The sequence below is a fragment of the Hippopotamus amphibius genome, chromosome 1, assembly GCF_030028045.1.
Source record: "Hippopotamus amphibius kiboko isolate mHipAmp2 chromosome 1, mHipAmp2.hap2, whole genome shotgun sequence".
In the NCBI taxonomy this organism is placed as follows: Eukaryota; Metazoa; Chordata; class Mammalia; order Artiodactyla; family Hippopotamidae; genus Hippopotamus; species Hippopotamus amphibius.
The window spans coordinates 101,992,002-102,012,252 of NC_080186.1; the positions used below are offsets into that span (position 1 = coordinate 101,992,002).

Below are 20,251 nucleotides of genomic sequence, written 5' to 3' on the forward strand. Positions count from 1 at the left end.
GGTATTCTATTAGGAAAGTAATCACATTTTCCCCTCCTGGTGGGAGCCTTCTGTATATTTTCTGCTGTCAGCGCATCTTGGTTTTAAGGCCCATGAGAAAACAGCAGGGCCTCAGTACAGTGGGCTTTTCTTCCAGTGAATACTTTTCGACGGACAGGTGTCCGGTGGGGAGGGGAGGGGGGTAGCTCAAATATGCAAGTGTGTACCCTTCCCCACCAGACAAGTGTTTTCATTGCCATCCAAAGAATAAAGTTCTATACTAAAGCTTGGCAGTTAACCCCATAACAGGTTGGATTCCAACAGATTTTTTTTTTCCCTCTCCTTTGGTATTTATACAGTGTTGTATTTTTTTTTTTTTTTTCCTCCCTTCCCTGACAGATTCAGTACATAGGAAACTCTTAAGCTCTTAATTTGCAAAACTGAATCGATTCGTTAAGATCGATATCTTTTTGGTAAAAATGCAGTTTGGCGTGAATCCCTTACCTAAAACTCCGAAGAGGCTGGACTGGATTCTAATCTGTCTGTGGATCAATTTTAAGAGAATTTTAGTCTGGGTGTTGTAGGTTCCTCAGGAGATGTGGGCTGTTGTGTGCCTGAACCTGGGCGGGGCTCGAGGGCACAGGGAATCATCAGAATTTCCCAGTTTCTACATTGCCCTGGGACGTTTAGTTTTTCCCCCAACTTTTTTGTTCCAGCTTCCCAGCTGTCAGGTAGCTGTATTAGCTTATAAGTCCTGGAGCAGTTTGTCTTATTTATGTTCCTCTGTTTCTCAGGGCTTAACAACTGCCCGAGCTGCTGAGATCCTGGCCCGAGACGGTCCCAATGCCCTCACTCCCCCTCCCACGACCCCCGAATGGGTCAAGTTCTGTCGGCAGCTGTTCGGGGGGTTCTCGATGTTACTGTGGATTGGAGCAATTCTTTGCTTCTTGGCCTATGGCATCCAAGCTGCTACAGAAGAGGAACCTCAAAATGATAATGTGAGTGCCATAGTGCCTAACTTGGATTGTTAGGTTTGCATAAAGTATCCTCTGTCTTTGCCACCTACTTATTTTCAGTTACCACTGGTTACCTGATGGTTTTAAACCCTGGGAAGAAGTAGCATCAGCAACGATTGCCTTCAAGGCCCCTTCTCCCTTCTTCATTTCAAGTTCTCTCTCCACCTCCTGCCCTGAGTGTGGATGTTCTTCCAAGCGGGGCACCTGCCCTGCATGTCGCTGCCGTGAACAAGCAGCGCTGCCCAGGCCCTGGCCCAGCTCCTGCCGCCGCTCACGGCAGAGCACGGCTTGCCATATTGGAACATCACACGCGTCCAGAAATGTCCGGTAGCCAGTCTTCAAAAGTCCCAAGTTGTTTTGAAAGTATCGTTGTTTAACAAAGCAGGAGAAACCGATTCATCTAGAACATTTCCCAGAGTCTGTCAAGTTAGTGACCACGTGTCAGCGTGACTCCATTTCTGACGCTCTTGTTCGTACACCGTCTCTAGGAAGTAAATATGAAGACGTGAATTCTGTATGTCTGAAGCCTTGATCTCTGTTAAAAATCTGTTTTTTATTCAGTTGAAAATCGACTGAATGTTCCCAATTCTTTAGTAAGAGCCATGCGTCCTAACCTGTTTGCTCTGTCCCAGCTGTAGTAAGAGCTACAATTCTTTAGTAAGAGCCATGCGTCCTAACCTGTTTGCTCTGTCCCAGCTGTAGTAAGAGCTACAATTCTTTAGTAAGAGCCATGCATCCTAACCTGTTTGCTCTGTCCCAGCTGTATCTTGGTGTGGTGCTCTCCGCTGTCGTCATCATAACCGGGTGTTTCTCCTACTACCAAGAAGCTAAAAGCTCGAAGATCATGGAGTCCTTCAAAAACATGGTTCCTCAGGTACCTGCCCTTCCGTCCTTCCCCATCAGGTGACTTGACAGCCCCACGAATGTGAGCTGGTGTGAGGTTAAGGTTTTCCAAGTATTCAGTGGCCTCATCAGAGAGGGATGCTTTCTCCCCCTGCCCAAAACCAGATGTATTTTTCTGTACCCCGGAAAGTGAGTGTCTTCCCTCTGAACATACACGGAGGAAGCCAGCGCAGTGGCACCATGAGGACTGCCTCTTGGATGACTTGAGCAAGCTTTTGTAACTTGTATAAGTAAAAAGATTAATATCTTTGCTGTACACTCAGATGATTAGGTTTACAGATCATCTTGTAATTTTGCCACTCCTGTCTCGCTGGTGTTCGTTTTTATCTGATGGAATGACGTAACCTGTTTTCCCCTTCCAAAAGCAAGCCCTCGTGATTCGAAATGGTGAAAAAATGAGCATAAATGCCGAAGATGTTGTCGTTGGGGATCTGGTGGAAGTGAAAGGAGGGGATCGAATCCCTGCTGATCTCAGAATCATATCTGCGAACGGCTGCAAGGTAGGTGTATGCAGAGCCTCCGTGGTTGGGGCAGAGTGAGTTGCGTGGTCCCGCAGCCCAAGACGAGGCTTGTGTTGCTCACGTGACACGTCTTTTCTCGCGGGCAGGTGGATAACTCCTCACTCACCGGAGAATCAGAACCGCAGACCAGGTCTCCGGATTTCACCAATGAAAATCCCCTGGAGACACGGAATATTGCCTTTTTTTCAACCAACTGCGTTGAAGGTAGACTGTATTAAAGCACTCTTCAGCCTGGTGTGGCATTTATCTTGGGCATTAACAACCACCACCAGAAAAAACCCCATGGCCACAATTCCTCTTTTTGTTTTATTGGCCCCATTTCTGACCACTATAGTCAAGCACAGAGCAGGAGCGATTGACTTGCTGGCAAGACGACCCAGGAAACCTCATGGCTGTTTCCCCTCTTCCCTCCACCTCCCGCGTGCCTCTTCTGTTGGCAGCGCTAAGCTAGCGTGGGGTTTGGAGCTGCTGTCTTCCTGATGGAAAGAAACCCTTTTGCCAAAGTCCCTGTAGTTTAAAACAAACAGCATATACCACCAAAGAGCTGGCCCTTAAAAACGTGTGTTTCTGTCTCTTTTAAACCCTGCCAGGTGATTGTGCAAATTCTGCGGCTTCATTGGTAAAATTTAGTACAATTCCCCCTTCCGTCTCCTTTTAAGGTACTGCACGTGGCATTGTCGTGTACACCGGCGATCGCACCGTGATGGGCAGAATCGCCACGCTCGCTTCTGGGCTGGAAGGGGGCCAGACTCCCATCGCTGCGGAAATCGAACATTTTATCCACATCATCACGGGCGTGGCCGTGTTCCTGGGCGTGTCCTTCTTCATCCTTTCTCTGATCCTCGAGTACACCTGGCTCGAGGCTGTCATCTTCCTCATCGGTATCATCGTAGCCAACGTGCCAGAAGGTTTGCTGGCCACCGTCACGGTAAGAGGCTTGGGGAGGACGGTGCTCGCCCACTCTGGCGGCCTGCCCGAGGGTGAGACTCATCCCCAGCGTTTGCTCAGAGGCTGTGGGGGCTGCCGACTTAGGTTTTTTTGCATGTGTTTGTATGTGGGTTTTCTTCACAGCCACCTGGTAGGGTTAGACAGTGAGAAGACCTCAGTATGTTTTTATATGGAAGATAGTAACCCAGAAGCATACTTTTCTTTTTTTTTTCCTTTGAATTGTTGCATGATCCAGCACAGTGTAGCACAGAAAGGAGAAGAAGTTGGGGGTGAGAGGGGGAAACAGTATGGTAAATCCTGGCTATTTTCACCCCATATACACATTACCGTTATTATTTCTTCCAACTTCAGAGGAAGGTTGGAGAGATTTAGTTTTTAGACAAAAACTAAATCCGTGTTAGGAGGGTAGCCAGAGTTAGTATAGAGTGGCCGCCTGGTTGAGTTTGAAGCAATGTGGCTCCAATGCTTTAGGTGTGCCTGACCCTGACTGCCAAGCGCATGGCCAGGAAGAACTGCTTAGTGAAGAACCTGGAGGCTGTGGAGACCTTGGGGTCCACGTCCACCATCTGCTCAGACAAAACCGGGACTCTGACCCAGAACCGGATGACGGTGGCCCACATGTGGTTCGACAATCAAATCCACGAGGCCGACACGACAGAGAATCAGAGCGGTAAGACCAGAGCGCCCCACAGCTGAGCCTCACCTGCTTGCTTTCTTTTTATCATGTGGTAAAGAGTCAGGGTTTTAGATGGTTTTTGTCTTTGTTTTTTTTCGTGGGCGGGGCGGGGTGGTTTGGCATGTCAATACAAACAGGGTTGGAAAATGCCTAAAACCTGACTAGTTTCATTTATTGGGAAATGAGACATGTCATTTTACATTTTTATGAGACTTTAATGCAAAGCTAGCACAGTATTTTTCTCTCTTTTTGCCTCCACCAGGTGTCTCATTTGACAAGACCTCGGCCACCTGGCTCTCTCTGTCCAGAATTGCAGGTCTTTGTAACAGGGCAGTGTTTCAGGCTAACCAGGATAACCTGCCTATCCTGAAGGTATGCTCAGCAGTTCTGTTAAGGTTGCCTTCGGGATGTGCAGATGCCACACGAGAACCACCACCTGAGTGTTCTTTTTAAACAGCACGTGATCTTTGGGGGCTATAAAGTAACTGTTCATTGTAGGACACTTGGAGTGGTACATGGGATGCTTCGCTATATGTAACTTGAGTTGTGTTGCCAACTGTGATCCCAAAGTATTCATAGTACCCTGTGGTCAATATAGGTCAGTAAAGGGGGCATATACAGTAAAAACTGACCGAAGAGGAGTAGAGGGAAGTGGGAGGCCATCTTTCCTGGTGAAAAACCAACTAGTAAAATCCAGCTTTACTACTCTTGAGTTTATGTGATAATCACCTAACCTCCCGTGGACAGTGAGGGCTACTTTTGTGACTCGATAATCGCATTTGCATATTAGGATACAGCAGATTCCAGTCAATCCCTTAAGCCATTTATTTTCTTAAAATAGCACAGCTATTTCTCTTATCTTATTTGTTCTTAGCGTGCTTACTAATGATGCAAAAATAAGCTAAGCTCAGCCTCGTGGAAGGCGCATGAAATTGGAAATGACTGAGATTTTTCTGTGTGGCCCAGTAAAGGCTTGGTCCCGGAAAGGTCACGAATGTCCTTGCAGACAACAGGAGCTGCATGGGGCCCGCTGGGCAGCTCACTCTCCCCGAGGCTGCCTGTGGTGGTTCTGGTAGAAACTGGGTTGTGAGAGAATGTGGCTTCAGTGGAACCGAGATGGCTTCTGTAGTGAAGACAGGATTCCTTTATTCTTCAGAGGAGATCCTCTTGGCACTGAACTGATGTTGTTTGGAGGAGGTTGTCGTTGATCTTGGGATAAAACCTGAGATGCCGCTTCATCATTTCTCTTACCTCAAAGTGGAAATCTTCTAGGCTTTGAGCACAGGGACTTACAAGTATCCAATCTTTCCTCATTTCAAAGCGCCAGAAAGGTAGCATGAGATGTTATTTCTGAGTTATTTCAGAGGTTTGTGTCCATGTTTTGTTAATGGCATTATTTAAAAAAAAAAAAAAAAAAAAAAGCATGCAGCCCTATTCTGCTTTAGTAACTGGCCTTTATTAAAGTGATCTCCCTTATTTCATGCTTCTTATCAAACATGGCCACACTTCTTATTAAGCAGAGCTACTGTATTTGTAAGTGAGCATTAACTTTTTGTCTGAACATGTGGCCTGGCGTGTCGAAGTTCTAAAATGTGTAACTGTGTAAAAGTTGGCTACAGCCGAAAATGTTTTTAGTATGTCAAAATATAAGCGTGTCACAGTTTATCACAAAAAATACATTACTTAAAGTGTATCTGTTAACTAAAATGCCAGCTGATTGCATTACCCTTGGCGTTAACAATAGCTTCCAATTCACATCATTCAGGCCCAGATAATCCTGCACAATTGAATTAGTTTAGAATGTAAAGTCCTGCTTTGCCCTTGACACAGACAGTTTGCCCTCCATCCTGAGAAGCCAAGGCATTATTTTTTTTTAAATTGCAGGGCAGTGAAGGGAGGTGTAAGTATTTACATTCTCACTCCGTATTTGGAGATTCATAACTAGAACTAGGTGATGGGGTATAAGTGTTGGCTCTGAAACGTCTCAGCAGGGCCGGGGACAGTAAAAAAGAGGCTGGAGTAGATTGGAAGAGTGCCTTGGGCTTCTCCCAAGGGTAGGTGACACCTTCATGTGCCAGTTTGAGTGGGGAAGATGGAAGGCCGGCAAGGAGGAGGTTAGAGTTTAGGGGCTGTGATGCGTGGTCACTCCCCACAACTGTGCTCCTCCTCGCCCAGCTCCCCTCTCCTCCTGACAGATGGGAAGACATCCCGAGTTTTCTCCTGGTTTCCAGTGATGCCTGGGTGGAGCACTTTCAGGGTGACTAACAGAGATGTCTCTCTTCTCAGCGGGCCGTCGCGGGCGATGCGTCAGAGTCAGCGCTCCTCAAGTGCATTGAGCTGTGCTGCGGTTCCGTGAAGGAGATGAGAGAGAAATACACCAAGATCGTTGAGATACCCTTCAACTCCACCAACAAGTACCAGGTCTGAGGGTCTGGGGCCCTTGTGGGGGGACTGACGGGACAGACGCTGGGAAAGGATCCATCTTCCCTTTTAGGATTTTCCAGCCTAAATTCTTTCTAAAAATGAATTAATCGCACTCTTTATGAATGCTTTAACTTTACATCTTACCCTGACCCCGTATAGAAAATCCTAATTTACTTGAATATTAGGATAAACGAAGCCACTTCTAACACGTTGTCCGGGCCCTTTTGAATTCTCGTTTGTGGGGTGGAGTGGGTGTTGGGGGTGTAGGGAGGGGGCTGTGTAGGGCTGCAGGTGCACACATGTGGACCAGTCCCTTCTCTGAATTTTCTTCAGGAAATTTGTATACGTGAACATGTATCAGGGATGTGTGAGCACCGTGTTTCTTCCAAAGCATTCAAAGCGTGTTACAAGGTGCGAGACACTTCACAGTTCAGGAATAGGAGATCTGGAGTATTTTTCAAAACAACTGCTAGGGACTTCCCTGGAGGTCCAGTGGTTAGGACTCTGCGCTTTCACTGCCAAGGGCCTGGGTTCGATCCCTGGTGGCAGAACTAAGGTCCCACGAGCCATGTGGCATGGCCAAAAAAAAAAAAAAAAATTTCCCTCCCTGGGCTGCCAGGCCCAGCCATCCAACGTTTACATCTCCACCATCCTTCCCAGTTGTCCATCCACAAGAATCCCAACACAGCTGAGCCCCGGCACCTGCTGGTGATGAAGGGTGCCCCCGAAAGGATCCTGGACCGCTGCAGCTCCATCCTCATCCACGGCAAGGAGCAGCCCCTGGACGAGGAGCTGAAGGACGCCTTTCAGAACGCCTACCTGGAGCTGGGTGGCCTTGGAGAGCGCGTGCTGGGTATGCGGATAGCCTAATAACGGGACGCACCCAAGGCCGGGAGATGGTTGCAAGTTATCTGGTTAACCTCTGTTTCTCGTTCACTTCCCTTTATTTGTCCCCTATTGTTTTGAAAACAATGAGCACTGGAGAACACTGGGTGACAAAATCCTGCTGGTTTGCTTCTGACTCAGACTTAGACCTTTGGTCTCATGCTGGTCAGTTCTGTTTGCTCAAAAAAAAGAGGGGAAAGAGTTTTATTATCTGGCTTTTGTTGCCATGCCTGTGATCTGTAAACTTAATAAAACAAAATCTAATTTATTCCTAGGGCATCTAGAATAAAGCCACTTCCTGACTGCCACAGAATGGCCGTGATTTGCACAGGCACTTGTGCCACCAGCTCATAAATTAGATGAATGGTAGACTTGGGGCCCAGAATGCCACCTGTCTTTCTTGCTCTGTCAGCCACTGTGGATGAGCAGTACATTCACCCAATGTGTCATTGGGAAAGTGGCATTTAATGATCTTTTGTGGGTTGACAGATAAAAATTCATTATTGATATAATTCTTCTCTTCTTAGGGTAATTTAGAACTGGTCTCATACTCTTGTTCTTACCTGCTCTGTCATCTGACTTGAGGTATCTTAGGTCTCCACCTGAAAGGTCACTCTTAAATGTTTTTTTGTCTGTACCTCCACGACCTCAAAGTAGAAGCAGCCTCTCTTCTATGAACCTGCAAAGCACCTGATACCACTTTAAAATACATTGTAACCGTCACACGACACTGAAAGAAATACCTTGAATATCATGACTCTTGTATTAACAATAACACTAGATGATAAACCCCTTGAGGAGAACGTGTCTGATCTGCATTTATGCTCAGCAGTGTACTTTGGTTTGATGAACAGTGAGCAGACACGTGGCCTTGATTTTTTTTGAGAGGGAAGCAGAAACAAATAGTTACATGATGGGCCAAGTCTCAGTAATTGAGTGGGCAGGTCCAGGATTGGGAAACCCTGGTGCTCAGAGTCAGTCTTCTCCACATTGAACAAAGCCTCTTCCTTTGAAGCTTGGTGATGGATTCTGTCTTTTGCATAGCTTTTTTTCTAGGGACTCTGTATCATTCATAAATGTTCAATAAAACTCATTTGGTTATAAAAGTAGACTTTAAAAACTCTTCCAAACTAAGTGAATAACAAGCCTCTTTCCTGCTGCTGCCTCTGTCACTAGAAGTCCTCACAGGCTCCCTGCTCTCCTGCAGGTTTCTGCCACCTTTTCCTGCCAGATGAACAGTTTCCCGAAAGCTTCCAGTTTGACACTGATGATGTGAACTTCCCTGTTGATAATCTCTGCTTTGTGGGGCTCATCTCCATGATCGACCCCCCACGGGCTGCTGTCCCTGATGCTGTGGGCAAATGTCGAAGCGCTGGAATTAAGGTAATGCCCTGCTCCGCTTTTAGGTATCACCTCTTAGCAGCTCGGGGTGCCCTACTTAGGGACGTTGCTTTGCGGGGTCCACGTGGCAGCTGGTGTTTCTCACCTGGAGTATCAACTTCTCATCTCCAAAGCTTTTTAGTTACCACCAGAGAAGACCAAATGGTATTACAATGTTTGTGTAAACTGCAGATGAGGGATTGAAAAGAAAACAAAAAACAAACAAACCCAACTTTTTTTTAAGAGAAATGTAATTAAGAAGAGCAGAAGACTTGATAAGGTTTTAAGTTTTGAAATATTTGCCTTGTTCTGAATTAATACGCTTCATGCAGTGAATGGCAAGTCTTCTGTGTTTTCAGTTAACTGGTGTTTTGGAAGGAGTGTTTGGTGTACTTTGTTATTGTTCAGGTGCACTGATACAGTGTGGTTGTCACCTGTGTTGCCGGCTGATTGATTTATTTCCACTTTCTCATTCTCATGAGTACTACTGCCCTGAAAAGCCTTGTAAAAAGTATTCTCCTACCACTTTGACTGTATTCTTCTAAATATAATCTTGGGGTCAAAAAGAGAGAGCAGTAACCGATTTGAATTCTTGTTACTTATTGCTTTCCCTCCAAATTGGGCCAGTTTCAGGATGCTGACCAGCAATATGTGGCCCCTTTACCCACCAGTGTCAGATTTTTATCTTCTTTGTTGTTGTTGGTTTTAGTAAATTTGAGTATTTTTATGTGGTGATGTAAAAGGAAAAAGACATCGTTTATTCTGTGTGCTTGTGTGCCAAGATTAATTGTGGGTATTGCTTTGTGTCTTCCTTGAAGTCGTGTTGATATTTTGGGCTAGTTCATATTTCTCAGTTTTATATTTGCGTTTCTCTCCCCTAGATATTCCAAGCCGAGTCAGCCTTAACATTTACTCTTGCCTGCTTGTAAGACGTCTCGAGGTCATCTGCTTGGCAGCTGCATTCAATAAATTGTCCTCTTTCTTGTCGCAGGTCATCATGGTCACCGGAGACCATCCAATCACAGCCAAAGCCATTGCCAAAGGTGTGGGCATCATCTCGGAAGGCAACGAGACCGTAGAAGACATCGCTGCCCGCCTCAACATCCCAGTGAGCCAGGTGAACCCCAGGTAAGGCAGGAAGGTCAGAGCACTGCTGCCTTGAATGTGCAGATGCTGGCAGTTGGGCATCGTCAGCTTGGCTCTGCGCGGTTTCCTTCCAGGCTGGCTCTGGGTAGGGGCACCCCTCCAGTGCCAGGAAACAGCCTTGTTGTTCCTAGGAGGGTTTGCAGTAAGAGCAGTCCTCATAGCAACACGTAGATGGTGCTGACTGTTCCAAGCACCTGCTACAGAAACCCACGAAGGTAGGTAATACTCCCACCTTGCAGAGCAGGGAAGCTGAGGCTGTCCCGCAGTTCACTTGGCGGTCTGGCTTCTGAGGGCATGCTGTCAGCCGCTGCCCCATTCTGCCCAGCACCGGCACCTTGTCTCTTTCAGGTCCACCCTAACAATAAAACAAGGCACAATTGTCCAGGTAGCTCAGGCCAGAAAAGGCGATTTTGGCAATAAAGTAAAATAGATAACTTGAGACAAATTAGTTTTGCTTTGAGTGTTTTGTTAAGGTTTAGGGCCACCCCTGCCCCCACCAAACCCTATTTTGGGTTTGGGTTCTCATCAGCTCTGCCACTGTCTAAAACTTAGTAATGTTATTTCAATGCGTCTTATAAAGATGGGGCAAGGAAGATGAGGGACAGGCCTGCCCAGTGGTGGTTGTGAGTCTTGCATGAGATAATGTATATGGAAAACGCTTTGTAACCTGTGAAACACTGCACCGATAATAGCTTTCACATAACGGGACGGTTGCCTCTGGCTTTGTGGTGTGTACGCAGTGCTCTGCATAGCGTGGCAACATAACTTCTTGGTGATGAGCGTTGTGCTGTGAAGTGACGGGTGACTCTTCTTTCGGTCCCGATGGTAGGGATGCCAAGGCCTGCGTGGTGCATGGAAGTGATCTGAAGGACATGACTTCCGAGCAGCTGGATGACATTCTGAAGTACCACACAGAGATCGTGTTTGCCAGGACGTCTCCACAGCAGAAGCTCATCATCGTGGAAGGCTGCCAGAGACAGGTCAGTGCACAGCCGGGGCCGGGCTCTCTCAGACGCTGCTGACCTCAGTGATGTGGTTCCAGTAAAAACAAAAAAACAAAGCAACAGTGGTGGAAACATGAGCCAGCGTCTCTCAGTCTCAGTATACACATGCTAGTAAGAAGCTCCAGGCATAGAGAGAAGGGTGACTGGATCATGATTTAGCCGAGACACGTACTCCACTGTACAGGTCTTTGCTGTGGCCCGGAGTCAGAGCTTCAGTACTCAGCACTGAATAGCAGAGCAGGGTCCTAACATCTACACTGGAGGTGTGAATGGCCAGGAGACTCTAATCCCATACCCGGGAAAGACCGGGTGTGGGAGGGCGCATAAAGGAACAGGACTCTCCAAAGTGCCACTCACCCAAGCCGTGACTTTGAGTAGCCCTCGTGAACAAGGTGGAGGGCGCGTTTGCTGTCACCCTTGGATTCTGGTAGCAGCTGTGTGCAACCCTGGCTGAGACGGTCCTGAGTCTGTATAGAGTCTCAGTGGGAAAGGAGCAGTGTCTGTAATGAGAGGTGAATGGAGGCTACACCTCCCTTTTCCCCATCTCTAGACCACACGATTCCTAGCCCACATCCCTCCTCTTTCTGGCAGGGCGCCATCGTGGCTGTGACTGGTGATGGTGTCAATGACTCTCCAGCTTTGAAGAAGGCGGACATTGGGGTTGCCATGGGGATTGCTGGCTCAGACGTGTCTAAGCAAGCTGCCGACATGATCCTCCTGGATGACAACTTCGCCTCCATTGTGACTGGAGTCGAGGAAGGTGAGAGGGCTGCCTTTAAAGCCACCACCAAAACCTCGTCTAGGTGCTGCCGAGCAGAATCCATTTCTGTACACTTTCGGGATGCGTGCAGTTTCCGGTCCCTCTCGTTAAGCTCTACAGTAAAAACATTCTTTTGCTGTCGTAGGTCGTCTGATCTTTGATAACTTGAAGAAATCCATTGCCTACACCCTCACCAGTAACATTCCGGAGATCACCCCCTTCCTGATATTTATTATTGCAAACATTCCACTGCCCCTGGGGACCGTCACCATCCTCTGTATCGACTTGGGAACGGACATGGTGAGTGACTGTCACGGCTTCCACACATCGCAGCGTTAAGGTGTGGCATTAGCACTCGCTGCCGTGCTCTCTGGGCCCCCGTGGCCACCGTGAGGAAGAGAAATTCTCGGAAGTGACATCTCCAGTGTGTGGCAGCCTCAGCATCAAAGATGCAGTGTTATCATCCCTCAAGACAACTGTCAACATCTATTTATCAGATGGAAATCTTCCTTTTTGTATGATTTTACTTTTTTTTTTTTTTTTTAAGTGGGACTTATAACATCTCATGTTAATGAAAAGCATTCTTTAAAGGGAGGGCAAGAATTTTAGAACAAAAGGTTCACAGCATCAGCTTGGCGGTTTCTGACAACTTTAAATCCCTTCGCACGCCTCCTCCCCAGGTTCCTGCCATCTCCCTGGCTTACGAGCAGGCTGAGAGCGACATCATGAAGCGGCAGCCCAGAAACCCCCAAACGGACAAACTCGTGAACGAGCGGCTGATCAGCATGGCCTACGGACAGATCGGTGAGCCAGCAGGTTTAGCGTATCTGTAGGGGTGGTGTCTGCCTCAGATAGGGTTGACTTCTGAGCCTTCAGATGTTGGCTGACTTTCAAATCCAGAATGAGCCACGATCTAGGGTGAGACTGGGGATTTCTTTAGATTCCCTTCCATGTGAGAAGAAATCTGCTGTCTGCCCAGAGACCGTAGTTCTTTAGACGGGGCACCTGCGACTGAGCTCATCGGGCTTAGAACAGAGGATGCCCCTGCTCGGGGAGTCTTTCCAGGCACAGTTCCCGGGAGCTGCAGTATTGACTCAAAGGCAGCTTTTCCTGGGGAAACACAGTGTCTGTCACTCATTTGACAGTGCAGACCGTAACTCGCTGCCCGGAGTTTGAGGGTTTGGCTGATAGGTCACCACCAAGTGGCGACTCTGCACCCCCACTCTCCCCTCCCCCCCTCCCCACACCCAGTACTTGACTTCTGTCCCCCAGGGGAGCATGACCAGCTAACAGATGGTCCAGGTGGTGGGCAGTGAAAATGCCCTTTGATCCTAAATCCTCTGCCTTTAGGAAAACTTGGTGAAGCCACCATGAGCAAGTGTTTTTCTGGATCAGTGGGTTGTATCACAGAACACTTGCATAAAGTGAGACAGATGAGTACATTATGGAAATACGGAAAGGATTGATTTGACAGTTGCTGACAACAAAGTAATTGGCGGATGGCAAGAATGACCTAATTTTGAGCAGAAGAAAGACTATGACCAGAGTGTGGGGTGAAAATGAGGGTAGTGTGACCAGATTGGATCCTGGGGAGAAGGGTCCTGAAAGTGGGGGAGAAGGAGGGTTGGGTCAGAAAGTGCCACATTCACGATTTACACAGTGGCTGGCGAAAAGGCGATGTGTAGAAATTTTGAGAGATTGGGGTGGGAGGGAGGTCCATAATTTTTCAGAAATTAAAAAGCAGGGAGATGGATTTTTTACCCTCGAGGGTTGTGCCCTGATAGAAGCGGATGCCCGAGTAATAGAGGTGGGTGTTGAAGATTACGGCCCGGATACCTTCTTTTAAGCTCTAAAAAGTGACTCAGAGTGGAGCAGGCGTACGCTAGGAGTGTGTCCCAGGTCCTCCATCCCACCGGTCGTAGCCTGTGAGAGATCAAGATCTTCCTCCAGGCCCTGGCATTCAAGTTGTCTTTCCAACCTCGCAGGTATGATCCAGGCCCTGGGGGGCTTCTTCACGTACTTTGTGATCATGGCTGAGAACGGCTTCCTCCCAAGTCACCTGCTGGGCCTCCGAGTGGACTGGGATGACCGCTGGATCAATGACGTGGAGGACAGCTACGGGCAGCAGTGGGTGAGTGAGGGTTGCCCGCCCGACCAGTGCTGGACAGCGCTCCTCCAGCCCCAGAGGACAGAGCCACGCGGCCTCTGACATGCGGACAAAGAGCCAGGCTTACCTGTCTGCTTTGTGCATTTCAGACCTACGAACAGAGGAAGATCGTGGAGTTCACCTGCCACACAGCCTTCTTTGTCAGCATCGTGGTGGTACAGTGGGCCGACTTGGTCATCTGCAAGACCAGGAGGAATTCCGTCTTCCAGCAGGGGATGAAGTGAGTAGGGCACACTCAGGGGTCCTGGCTCAAAGAAGGAGTCTGGTGATGTCTAAACCCCTTGCAAAAAAGCCTAGCACACGACACACAAGGCAGAGTTTCTGGAACCTTGTTTGTGGAGCAAATTGAGGGCTTCCTCATCTGACCTCAAGTTCCTAAGTACAACTAATGACACGTAAAGACATCGACCTGCCATTGAACACGTAGCATTAGAAGATACACTTCTGTTTGCACATTTTAACCTTTCCCCCTCTCCTTGTTTTCAGGAACAAGATCTTAATATTTGGCCTCTTCGAAGAGACAGCCCTGGCTGCTTTCCTTTCCTACTGCCCTGGAATGGGTGTTGCCCTGAGGATGTATCCCCTCAAGTAAGTGCATCCTCTTCTAGCTCCAAAAGGCGGGAGATCGTAAGTGTGGCTCTTCCTCCCATGACACGTGTTAGTGGCTGTTATTTTTGGAACTCTTGGGTGATGTGTACAAGAGTTCCTCTGGATTGGAAAATGAGCAAAGCCTGACTCAGTAATGCAGACGAGCAACTCCAGAGGCTCTGCTTAGGATTTGGCATCGCGGGGGCCAGCTGGGCTCTGGCCCTTTGGCTTGACACCAGCCAACTGCGCTGAGCACTCAGGCCCCCGTGGCCACAGCCCAGTCATCTTGGGGCCAGCCGGGGATATCCCAGAGGCTGGGGACACAGGTTCAAATCTTGATTTGCTCACCCAGTCCCTGCGCATCGCACGTCAAGCCCCTCATCTCTGTGGGCCTCTGACGTCCCTGCTCTCGAAGGAAGGTGGTAGAGCAGCAGATCTCGGGTCCTTTCACTTTACAGTCGAGCACGGGTCGTGTTAGGAGATCACAGGTAGAGTTGGTTGGGGGACGCCGACCACGAGTCTTTGGTCAGAATCAGACTGGCCTTAAACATGGTGAATGACTGCGCTTTGGATGGACTTGAATTTTCACATAAAGGATTTGCCACAAACTCCAGGAGCATTTTGAAGCATTCAGTGTGTTATGGTGTCTGAGTGCTCGAGGTCAAGCCGCTGCCACCTAATTAGAATATGCTAAGCCTCGGAAAGTGGGACCCTAGGGGTCAGACGCCCCATCCTCACTCAGACCCATCTGGATTCTCTCAGCCAGCCCGTCGCCCTCCCCTCCTCTCACTGATCTCATCCCGAAAGGAACCAGACCCTGGTGGCACCCCTGAATTCCCGTCTGTGGTGCAGGGGGGGAGCCTGGCATCCAGGGTCTTGTTACTGTGCCAGCCTGTCTTCCTACCCTCATACCCACCCAGGCTTCTGTTAGGTGAACTCAGTACTCCTCCTCTGCCTGCAGGTTGGGGAAGGCTGTTCCCTTCTCACCCCATCAATCCCGATAGTTCTTCAAGGATGGTTTCCTTGGGGCTTGTCCCCGTGTGGTCTCGCCCTCCTCCGGGGCGTGACCGGCTGCACCCCCCCCCCCTTTTGCCATTGTCGTCACTTCTGCTCCCCATAGATTGTAATCTTCAACACATGGACCACAGCATCTTTTGTGACTTTGTATCCCCAGCCCCCTGCACAGAGTTGGCACACAAAAGGCACACGTCTTATCCAAGCTGAATTCTATCACCTTGAGCCACCGTTAAGAGGAGGCCAGGAGAATCAGAGCTCTCTAAAAGGTCAAAATGGAAAATCTCTGCAAAATCTCAGCCTACAGCAGGCTGGTGCGGGTTGTATCTAGTGTGGAAGGTGGCGTAGTCACAAGGGTCCCCAGATCAAACGAGGTTGTCTTCTAGTGTGTGGAGGACACACGGGACAGGAGGAGGAGGAGGAGGAGATGACAGAGCTCTGCCCTGGGGCAGGCCTCCTCGTGTGGTTGCTGCGGGAAGCTGGTAGTCAAGAATGTGTCCGCCTCCTTTGGAGGCTGCCTAGGGTGCCTGTCTCCAGGCTGGGGACTGTGGCAGCAGCCCCTGGGCCCCCGAAGGCCTCGGATCTCTACCAGGGTTCAGCTTCTTATTCCCCAGGTCTGGGACTCAACGCGCTCCTTCTAACTGTCCCAAACCCCAACGACAGACCAAATTCAGGGGATGATTAAACTGGTTGTGACCCACACTGGCAGTCCTTTATCTTCACATGCCAGGACATCAGACAGATGTGCTTGATTTAGCTCCTTAAATACTTCAGAAAAGGAAGAAAGAAAATGTCTAGTTGCTCTGGAATCGTCAACAAAAAAATCTAAGCTGACCTGCACACCAGTTCTCATGGAAGCCCAGCCAAAGGTGGCAGTCCGCTTTCTTCTGCCTCTCCAGGCCCTGGGCACACCACCGTGGGCTGTTTTTATTGTGTGCGCTGTGTTAATGCTTGACAGTTACCCATGACTGTACTTGGCTTCTCCTTTCGGGCTATTTCATCATCACTGTGCTGATGTGCCGTTTCTTTCTCCCTTTGAGTTGTGTGCACGTATCCATTGTCCCCTGATTCTGTTTGCAGGCCTACTTGGTGGTTCTGTGCCTTCCCCTACTCTCTTCTCATCTTCGTGTACGACGAAGTCCGGAAACTCATCATCAGGCGACGGCCTGGCGGTAAGAGCAGGCGTTTTAGGTGGGGGAGGGGCGCCTGTGGTCCCGCTGGCTGCTGCTCTGTTTCCTTCAACGTATCTGGGCTCCTCCACAATCCGTCTGCTTGGCCAAGTCCCTGGGAAGCCCACTGTAAACTGGCTGCAGTCACAGGCCATCCTCAGAATGGAGATCTCCACTGAGGTTTCAGAACCGACCAAGCAGGATGCAGTGGAAATTTCTGCAATGGTCAGAAGTCTGAACCGTCTTTCCAAATAACATGTTTGCTCTTAAAAAACATTCAACTAGGGGCTTCCTAGGTGGTGCAGTGGTTAAGAATCCGCCTGCCAATGCGGAGGTCATGGGTTCGATCCCAGCTCCAGGAAGATCCCACATGCCGTGGAGCAACTAAGCCCGTGTGCCACAAAAAAAAAAAAAAAAAAAAAAACATTCAACTAAATACAGTTGAGGGCCCCAGATTGAATTTGGGATAAACACCCCACCCCCTCCCCCCTCCATTGGCCTTGTCCCCCTGAGGTCCATTCTCTCTGCCCATCCCTCTGCCCCCTGCAGAGGAGGAAGACTCACTGTCGCTTACCTCTTGTCTCTCTCTGCTGCCCGCAGGCTGGGTGGAGAAGGAGACCTACTACTAGACCCCCTCCTGCACGCCGTGGAGCATCATGCCACACACTCTGCACCCACCACCCACCCCCTCTTTGTGTACTTCAGTCGGAATTCTACCCTGGTAGGAAAGCACCGAAGCATGTGGGGAAGCGCGATGTCCCGGAATGAAGCATGTAGCTACATGGGGGGGGAGGGGGGAGGGCTGCCCGAGAAACATCTGTCTGTGGGAACGACATCGGGGAAGGTTTTTATGTGCCTTTTTGTTTTTGTAAAAAGGAAAACTCGGAGAGACTGAAAGAATACATTTTATATCTGGATTTTTACAAATAAAGATGGCTATTATAATGGAATTGGTCTCGTGGCCTCATCACTCCGGGGTCCAGATGTCCTCGTGTGCTCAGTCTGGAGCCGTGGTTCCCAGCGCATGCGTCCCTGGCCAGCAGCTTCATCAGCATCACCCGGGAACTTGTTAGCACAGCAGAACCAGGGCCAGTGACCCAGAAGCTAACCAGCAAGCTGTTTAATAAGTCTCCAGGTGATTCTGATTCACATTCAAGTTTAAGAACCACTGATGAAGGGGAAACTTTCTGCCCGTGCTTTTGTAGTCTGAGTAGATGAGCTTACCTGACCCATTTTCCCGTGGGCTCCTGAGGGTCGTATGGCTGGAACTCCCCCTGCTGCCTTCACATTTGCTTCTCGACCTGTCACGAGAAGGATTTTCAGACCCTCAGAGGAGACCCTCCTCTTCCTGTCCTGGTCACAGCCCCACCTGTGGTCTCAGATGATCACCACGACAGCCTCAAGCGTTTCCAGACCAAGATTTGTCTGAGAAGCAGAAACCTACCTGTACACAGTCTGTCGGGACACGTGTGCACATCACAAAGTGCTTCCCTTCCACGTACCTTGTTCCTAATTTCGCATCGAGTAGCTCCATTTCAGAGAGTGGTTATGTGCCAGAGGGTACTGAAGAAAGAAGGTGAAAGGTCTGTTTACTTCAGGGTCAAGTTCAAGTATACCTCCTGCTTTCAAATAGTATAAAAGGCCCCCTCAAGTCCCATCACTCAGTGCTGTTAACTACCTGCACTTCAAGGCTGTCCTTGCTTCAAGCGGATGCAATCAGGAGTCCTTCCGTCCGGCGCTGATGATCTGATCTGCCAGCTGATCAGAGATGGGGTTCGAGTTTTTTTTTCTCTGTAAAGCTTCATTCTCCTCATGCTGCTTGTGCTGCCTGCCTCACTTCCAAGTTGTGCAGATGGGAAGGGAACGGGTGACTCCCACGTACCGGCTGGTCATCCCCCGAGCCCGAACTGGGAGGGCCGGGGTGGGTGGTCTGTGCCTTCTTCGTCCAAGCCACCAGTTCTTTTCTTTCTCAGGGCACATTCTTCCAGGATGTCCCTGTGCCTGTAGGCAAGTCATTTTTAAGGAGCCTCTTGTTCAGCCCCACATAAGGAAACTAGGATAAAGCTAAGAACCGACAGAGATCTCAGGCTCGGGGCTGGCTGACAAGTGGTGATGGGACCCTCCCTGCGGACATAGCTCTCTGTGCTTCGACTGGCACAGCCTTCTCCGAGGCTGGCTGTCCTCTACTCCCGTACGTCTGTTTCCTGGCACCCCTGGACGGCTGACCAGTGAACATACCCCTGATGAAGGTCATGGGTACTCCCTGGCATTTGAAGCAGCCTGAGACTGTAGAGGTGACCCCAGGTAGCTTTCTGGCCAGGACTCTATGCAGCCCAGGACTTCCGTGAGCACCTTGGGGAGGGTAGAGCAGGACAAGGGCAGACCGGAACTTCCCGCCCTCTTTCCACCAGAATATCTCTGCCCTTTTTCTGTTTGACATTCCCTTGAATAAAAAGTTTTCACAGCCAAACGTTTGATCTAGACACCGCAGATAAGTAGCTGACAAAGCTGGCACCAAAGCCACGCCTCCTAAAGGGCCAGGCTTTTCCAAGCTTTCTACAGGCAGCAAGAGTGAGTGCCCGGGCCTCATCCTACCCCTTCACACTCACCCACTAACTTAGGCCCTGGCAGGAGGAGCTAAAATTTGCTCTAGGACAAGAGAAACAGCTCCTGGATACTGACCCCAGCTACTGTCTACCCCACAAATCTGCAACTGAGCCCTCCTGACCCCCGCTCCACCCCACCCTCCCCCGCAGTGTCCTTCAGACATCCCTGGGATGATGCCCTCCTGACCCTTGGCCATATGCCCCTTGGCTGTGTCAATATCTGAGCTCTTGCCAGTCATTTTCAATGTCCTTACTGGTTCCTTATCTCTTTAGCTCTCACCCTCCTTCCTTTCATGGACAAGCTTCTAAGGAGACTTACCATCACTTTTTCATCCCTCTGCCTCCTGCTGCCTCCCACTAACACTGGTCCACCGAAATGATCCTGGTGCAGGTCACCACTGATTTGATTGTTAACCCACTGGGCACTGCCCTGTCGTTCCTTGGCACCTGCAGCACCTATGACTCCATCACAAGCTTCCTGAAACCAGCCACTTTGTCTTTCTGACATCACCTGTGCTCTCTCCACCTTTCACCTCATCTCCACCTGCCCCTTGGCTGTTCGTTTCCTCAGGGAGGTCCCCACCCCCTCCCCGCCTCATATGCTCCCTGGGGTTTCACAACATGTCACCTATGTGATGCTTTCCAACTCTCCAATCTGGTCCTCTCTCCTGAGCCCCCAACCCCTAAATCTGTCTCCTGGGCATCTGTGTTTGTTCAGAAAGAGCACAGCACACTGTAGAGTCTTAACCACAGTGACAAACCCAGAGTCTGAAGCCCCTCACGATGCAGGTGCTCTAGGCAAAGATATGTCGCCCTGTGGCCACTTCGGAACCCTGGGAGTCACGTGAGGCTGCTCTCTCTTACCTTGCTGTGGCCTTGCCACCCCGCCAATCACCAACCCCTGCTGGTTCCAGTGTGGTGGCTGAGAGCACGGGCTTTGTGTCTTAACAGCCTGGACATGGTGGCCCTGTCACTGACTGACCATGGGCACGGAATTTAGTTTCTTTGTGCTTCATTTACTCTAGAATAAGGGTGGTGTTTCAGAGTTGTTAAAGGGATTATGTG

The 20,251-nt window shown here is 49.4% G+C and overlaps 1 protein-coding gene across 1 annotated transcript in view; it reads left to right on the forward strand.

Annotated features, from left to right (window-relative positions):
- ATP1A1 (ATPase Na+/K+ transporting subunit alpha 1) overlaps positions 1–17,530 on the forward strand; it is a 30,883-nt gene extending 13,353 nt beyond the window's left edge. The window contains exons 4-23 of the mRNA XM_057719967.1: positions 774–977; positions 1,756–1,869; positions 2,264–2,398; positions 2,506–2,623; positions 3,079–3,347; positions 3,839–4,037; positions 4,306–4,415; positions 6,330–6,464; positions 7,128–7,320; positions 8,560–8,735; positions 9,724–9,860; positions 10,708–10,858; positions 11,474–11,642; positions 11,788–11,942; positions 12,323–12,446; positions 13,628–13,773; positions 13,899–14,029; positions 14,296–14,397; positions 16,492–16,583; positions 17,181–17,530. Coding sequence (XP_057575950.1) covers positions 774–977; positions 1,756–1,869; positions 2,264–2,398; positions 2,506–2,623; positions 3,079–3,347; positions 3,839–4,037; positions 4,306–4,415; positions 6,330–6,464; positions 7,128–7,320; positions 8,560–8,735; positions 9,724–9,860; positions 10,708–10,858; positions 11,474–11,642; positions 11,788–11,942; positions 12,323–12,446; positions 13,628–13,773; positions 13,899–14,029; positions 14,296–14,397; positions 16,492–16,583; positions 17,181–17,209 — 2,889 coding nt within the window. The 3' untranslated portion in view covers positions 17,210–17,530. The remainder of the gene's footprint in view (positions 1–773; positions 978–1,755; positions 1,870–2,263; positions 2,399–2,505; positions 2,624–3,078; positions 3,348–3,838; positions 4,038–4,305; positions 4,416–6,329; positions 6,465–7,127; positions 7,321–8,559; positions 8,736–9,723; positions 9,861–10,707; positions 10,859–11,473; positions 11,643–11,787; positions 11,943–12,322; positions 12,447–13,627; positions 13,774–13,898; positions 14,030–14,295; positions 14,398–16,491; positions 16,584–17,180) is intronic.
- Positions 17,531–20,251: the final 2,721 nt, after the last annotated feature.